We start from the raw sequence: 6,000 nt of genomic DNA on the forward strand, positions 1-6,000 counted from the left end.
GGAAACGCGGCGCTAATTCGGTTCTTTTTCCACTCGGACCACCTGTTGCGAAACTTCTGCCGTGGATCGTTATTCTTTAACCCTTTGAACTCGAGAACCACGGAGCGGAGACGTTTGAAAAAACCTTTATTGTTTCAGTAGCGAAGGAAATATTGATTTTATGGAAAATTATTGATTTTAATCAATGTAGAATGTTTAGAGAGTTTTTTTTATAGTTTATGGATTTATTTCTACTGTATTACTTTATTGAACTGCTTTAATTATTTTGTGTTATTTAAAGGCAGAGTTTGTTCTGCTTATATAATTTCAATAAGTTCGACTTCGTACATCAATATCCTTCTTATTAATTCCATTTTATATAACTTAGTACAATTTATGAATATGAAATCGAGCCTAGTGAATCATAAAACTGTTACGCTTTTAACAATCTTTTACATAGAGGGGTCTTTAATAATGTCAACATTATTTTGGAAATGATGTAACGAATTTCATTGGCGCCTCATAGGTGCCACTCGAGTGCTAAGGGTTAAAGGACACGTGGGTTTCGTGACGCGTCGTCGCAAGCAGCGTCGTAAGAGCGACCATCGCGCACACATTCGTACGGTGCTCTAGAGACAAACTCAGAAGCGGACGCCAGTCTGTCTCTCGAACCAGGAATGGGATTAGAAAGCACGTCAAGTCTTCGTGGGTCACGTCACCCAGATCGAGATTTAGTCCCCGGTGCGCTGCTCGCCGCGTTACGCCGCCGATCTACAGCGCTCTCCAAAGGGCAATGCCACCGCGCCGCGACCTTCTCGGAAACAACGATCCGAGAAAACTTCGATCGCGATCGGATTATACCGCACCGGAGACCGTCGAACAATTCTTTCCTCGAATCGGACTCGTGAAACTCCGATTACGCGACCGTTTAACGTATACAGGGTGTTCCGTTTTCGTCGAGAAATAATTTCGCGCGGGAAATATCTGTGGTTAGCACGGAGAGATGATCGTGAAAATATTCATCTTTTAGAATATTTAGAAACTTTTGTATTTTTTGATTCTTAAACTTTTATATATGATTTTTTTTTTATATATTTTTATATATTTTTATGTATGTTTTATAGAAGAATTTGTCGTTCGAAATAATTGATTTAGAAAGCAGGAATTACCAATATTTGTTGATAATTGAATTAATAATTCATACAGTGTGCTAGCAAAGGCAAGATTGTTTCTTAAAATTGAATTTTTATATTTTCCAATGCATAATCTTGTTTTATAGAGATACATTTGAAATAATTGATTTAAAAAGCAGAAATTTCTAATATTTGCTAATAATCGAATTAATAATTGTACATAATGTGCTAACAAACGGAACATAGTCTCTTAAAATTGAACTTTTACATTTTTTAATGCATAATCTTGTTTTACTAAGTTTGTCGTTCGGGAAGGGTGAAATGTCAAACTGTTCGAAATAAGTGCGGAATAAAAATCAATTTAAAAAGCCGAGATTTCTCATGCTTTTAAAATAATAATAATTAAAGATTGTGTACAATGTGCTTGAAAAGGCAGTATTATTTTTTTAAATTGAACTTTCGTATTCGACTTTTTAATAAATAATCATGTTCTGCGAGAGAATTGCTGTATGTATAAAATAAACGTCAATTTAAAAAGAAAAAACCTGCGATATTTTCTAATAATTACATTAATAATTGTATAGAATAATTTTTTAAAATTCAATTTTTATATTTGACTTTTTAGCGCATAATCTGGAAGCACAAAATATCCGTCATTCAGAAGGAATGAAATGTCAAATTACATCAAACGCGAACGAAATAAATATCCTTTTAAAAGTAAAAAACTTCCGTCATTTTCTAACAATCAAATTTCGCAAAATTTAATATTTACATTTGACTTCCTAATGCATAACCTCAATTTGCGAAAAACCTGTATCCAGAAGGGATGAAACCACGGCAAACGAGAACAAAACAAAGATCCCCTTAAACATTAAAAACCTCCATCATTTCCGAACAATTACATTACCAAACATATACAACGTACCTTTAAAACCAAAATTTACGGTCAACAATCTTATCTTTAAACTTCTAAAATTAATCTAAATTTAAGCAGAATCTCGTTCCGCGAACGAACTGCACATCGAAAACGATCTCGAGCGATCGAACGGCTCGCGGAACAAGAGAGAAAGCGAGCTGGAAACGTGCGATTGAAAATTGTCGAACGTTCGCAGTAATCGAATTCACGATAATGCGTTCTCCGATTACGGTCGCAGATTGTACGCGAGCAGGAATGCCACGGCTGGTTTGGAGCTCGCTGTAGCAGAGCGGCGGGCTGCGGTGGGCAACGGCGCAGGGTGTTTCTACGGGACTTAGTCGGCTCGAATTCCGTAAAAGTCGCGTCAGGTCGGTCCCGCTCCATAGAAACGTAATGTTGTACGTGGCGGTTCCGCGGCGCGAGCCTTGGCAAGGGTCAAAGGTCGGACACGGACGAATACAGGCGGCCGGCGGCCGGCGGCCTGCGCGAGGGGCACACGCGCGCTGCCCCTCGCGCACACACGGACACGCGCGACCGCGCGCGATGGGCACACCCACTTTAACACGTACCGGAATGCATTCGCATTTGATGCAGTACATGACTCCGAAGGGCGGGCCCAAATCCGCGAACCAGGTGGAGCCCAGTTCCCGTATCTGCTTGCCGAACGTGCACTCTGTAACAGATCCAATGTTCAAATTATTATTGTTATGTCACGGTTATGTTTATTATATATGTTATTATTATTGTTCTATATCGCCACTTTCGCGAATTATTCGGTATTAATGTTAACCCTTCGCACTCGACTGCGAGGCACCGTGAAATTGTTCTACCGCGTTGCAAAATAATCTTTCTGCTAACAAAGTTTGCATTTGGAAAATTGTTAAGGTTTTCATTTTTAAGTTGGTAGGAATGATAAGAATCAATTTTATATGTATAAAATGCACTCTGTTATGTAAAATGGAAATACTATAAGTTAGAGAAATTATTTCAGATTTTCAGTTGAAATGGCTTCAAGCGCTAAGGGTTAGCCCTTTGCAGTCGAAGACATTATAATTCTGAATTAATTCTGAATTAAAAATTATTTCTCTGATCTATACTATAATAGATTTAGTATTAGTATAGTATTAGGTTGGTGCATATGAAATGTCGGATTTTTAAGCGAGTATATAAAACTGTATATCTTTTTCCAAAAGCTATTGATTTCATCAAAATGTCCCCCATTTGTTTCAATACACTTTTCCCAACGCGAGTTTAATTCATAAACGTCTGTCTTCAAGAAATTCTGATTTTTCGGATCAATAAACTGTAGTATATTTTGATTAAATCAACAGCTTTTGAAAAAAGATATACAGTTTTATATATTTACGTAAACATCCGACATTTCATATGCACCAACCTAATAATATAGATTTTAGTTTTGACAGGTGCAATAGGTACTAAAAAGTACCTGGATAATCACAATTATATTAATATTATATATAATAATATAAATATATATATATAAATTTATAATTTATGTTACACGTTATATCACAATTAATAATATTCACAATTTAGTATATCGAGTTGACGTAACTTGGAGCATTTTATACGTATGAAATTGAACTTTCTGACTGATGCAATAGTTACTATTCTAAAAGAGAAAATGCGTGTTTAACAGTGCTATAATTTTACAATACTCTTATCTATTTTGTAAAAATTGTCGAGGACAGCGCAGAAACGCGTTCTTGCGCATAATAAAATGTTAATAACTATTAAGGTCGTCTGAGCTTTTAAGAGAGGTTCATAATTGCCACCACAATTTCAAAGAAATTTAAAATGGCGTTTGATTTAAGAAACTATTAGTACGATATTAGCAACTTCCTCATAAGATACTTAACACATATACGTTCACAGGACGAAAATTCGTCATTTTGCAATCAATCACTAATAACCAAAAGACAAAAATTCATCATTTGTATATATCGCAGAAAATAATAGATTCTTGTTCTTTCAATTCTAAATAAATTAAATTCTAGATTTTACCAACCAGAGATAATTTTAATCAAAGACGATAAAACTATAACCATCACTTATTCTTCAGTGATGGTTATAATCACGTATGTTTATTATGGTTACAATTATAATGATAATTATTATTATGGTTACAATTATATTCGACTTTTAACAAGTTACGCTGTATTCATATAAACCACATAATTTCTACAAACAGTGTCATAAAATGGCGGTTCAAAAAATTACAAGACTAATATTTATCAATCCTAGAATGAACTAGGTCTGGAGATTATTGTGAATTGGAACAGTTATTGTTCCAAACAGCCATAAGATCGGATTACTATGCGCGCGTAACCCCCGCAGCGAGTCTAAACTGTTCCGGAGAACAGCTTTCGATTTCGTTCGGTCGATTCTCGCGGCGGACGCGCGCGCCTGATCCCTCTCCTTATCCGAGAATGGAATAAAAGTGAAACCGCGGAATGAATGAATGAATGAATGAATGAATGAATGAATGAACGAACGAACGAACGAAGGAAGGAAGGAAGGAAGGAAGGAAGGAAGGAAGGAAGAAACGAACGGAAAGGCTCTCTCGCCGGCAGCGAGGGGCATTAATCGCCTTGGCTCTGAATCACCCGGCGAGCGAGCGTTGCCGCACGGAACGCGCGCGGCCGCTGAAAAATCGGCGAGACGACGATGAGACGGTGGAAAAGAAGAAAGGCGAGCCGCGCCGGTGTCCACGGCGAAGGGAAAGGGGGAACCGGCCGCGGAGGGAGGAAAAAAGAAACCGTCTCGTGGCCGCTGCTCGGTTCCCGGCAAGGCCGCGCGTCGCCTCGTTTGAATGTGACGCGCCGCGTGTCGTGTCACCTTCTTCTTCTGCCACCTCTTCCGGCCGCGGACGGAAAAAGAAGACGGGAACGAGACGGAAAGCTCGGGGAAAAGACGCAGGCAGAGCGTTGCCTTCGGTGTCGTAGCTACGTGTGTTACGGCGTTCTTTCCTTTTCCGCGTAAAAATAAATCCTCGTTCTGGACCGCGCGAGACGAAAATAACAAGGCCGAGAGACTCTTTTCGACGTATTACAACCGGGTGCCGCGTTTTATCCGACGGTTCGGAGAAACACCAGTTTTCTACGGCTCGAGCGACGCCACGTTGGAATAACAGGTGTACCGCGAGCGGGAACAGGTGGTCAGAGGATTCGGGAAGTGTGCTCATTTTCTGTTTTTCATTTATTGGAGGCTGAGATCTTTTTCTTGGTTTTGAATGTTTGTCGATGAGTATGTTGATGATGTAGCTTGAGAGTTTGCCATTTACTTGATATTTTGTTATGTCAAGGTTATGTGTTGCTGAATTCCTAAGAGTCTCAAAAGTTCGAGGACAACAAAAAGGCTTAAAAGTCCTGAAAGTCTCAAACATTCTAAAAGTCCCAAAAATCTCAAATACCTTGAAATTCCTAAGGGTCTAATATATCAAAGCAGTCTTGAAAGTCCTAAAATTTCTAAAAGTCTCAAAAATATTAAATATTCTAAAAGTCTCGGATGTACTAAAAATCTCAACGGTACTGAAGGTCCTAAAAGTCTCAGATGTCCTCAAAGTCTTGAAATTACTAAAAGTCCTAAGAGTTCTAAATGTCTCAAAAGTCCAAAAGTCTCAAAATCCTAAAAGTCCTAACAGTCCCAAAAATCCTTGAAACCCTAAAAATTCTAAAAGTCTTAAAAGTCTCAAGAATCCTAAAAATTCTAAAAGTCCTAAAAATCTCAAAAATCCAGAAAGTCTAAAACTCCCAAAACTCGAAAAAATTCCTAGAAAATCCCAAAATCCTCATACGCGCCGAAGATCCGACCAATGTCTGAGAAGAGCCCCCGAAGGCAATCGGTCGGCTTAAAAATAAAATTGAGTAGCTATTAGCTCGCAGCAGTGGCTGTAATCTCGAGACGTCTAATCTTGACGGGAACGAAAGCAAGCACGAACGAATGCAGCCA

At 38.5% G+C, this 6,000-nt stretch overlaps 1 protein-coding gene across 2 annotated transcripts in view; it reads right to left on the reverse strand.

The window, feature by feature from the left end:
• The window catches only part of Sog (chordin short gastrulation), a 130,515-nt gene that overhangs the window by 48,560 nt on the left and 75,955 nt on the right, over nucleotides 1-6,000 (reverse strand). For both annotated transcript variants that reach the window (XM_078184947.1, XM_078184948.1), the window contains exon 2: nucleotides 2,598-2,701. In XM_078184947.1, coding sequence (XP_078041073.1) covers nucleotides 2,598-2,701 — 104 coding nt within the window. The remainder of the gene's footprint in view (nucleotides 1-2,597; nucleotides 2,702-6,000) is intronic.

This window comes from Augochlora pura, chromosome 7 (genome assembly GCF_028453695.1).
Source record: "Augochlora pura isolate Apur16 chromosome 7, APUR_v2.2.1, whole genome shotgun sequence".
NCBI classification, from domain to species: Eukaryota; Metazoa; Arthropoda; class Insecta; order Hymenoptera; family Halictidae; genus Augochlora; species Augochlora pura.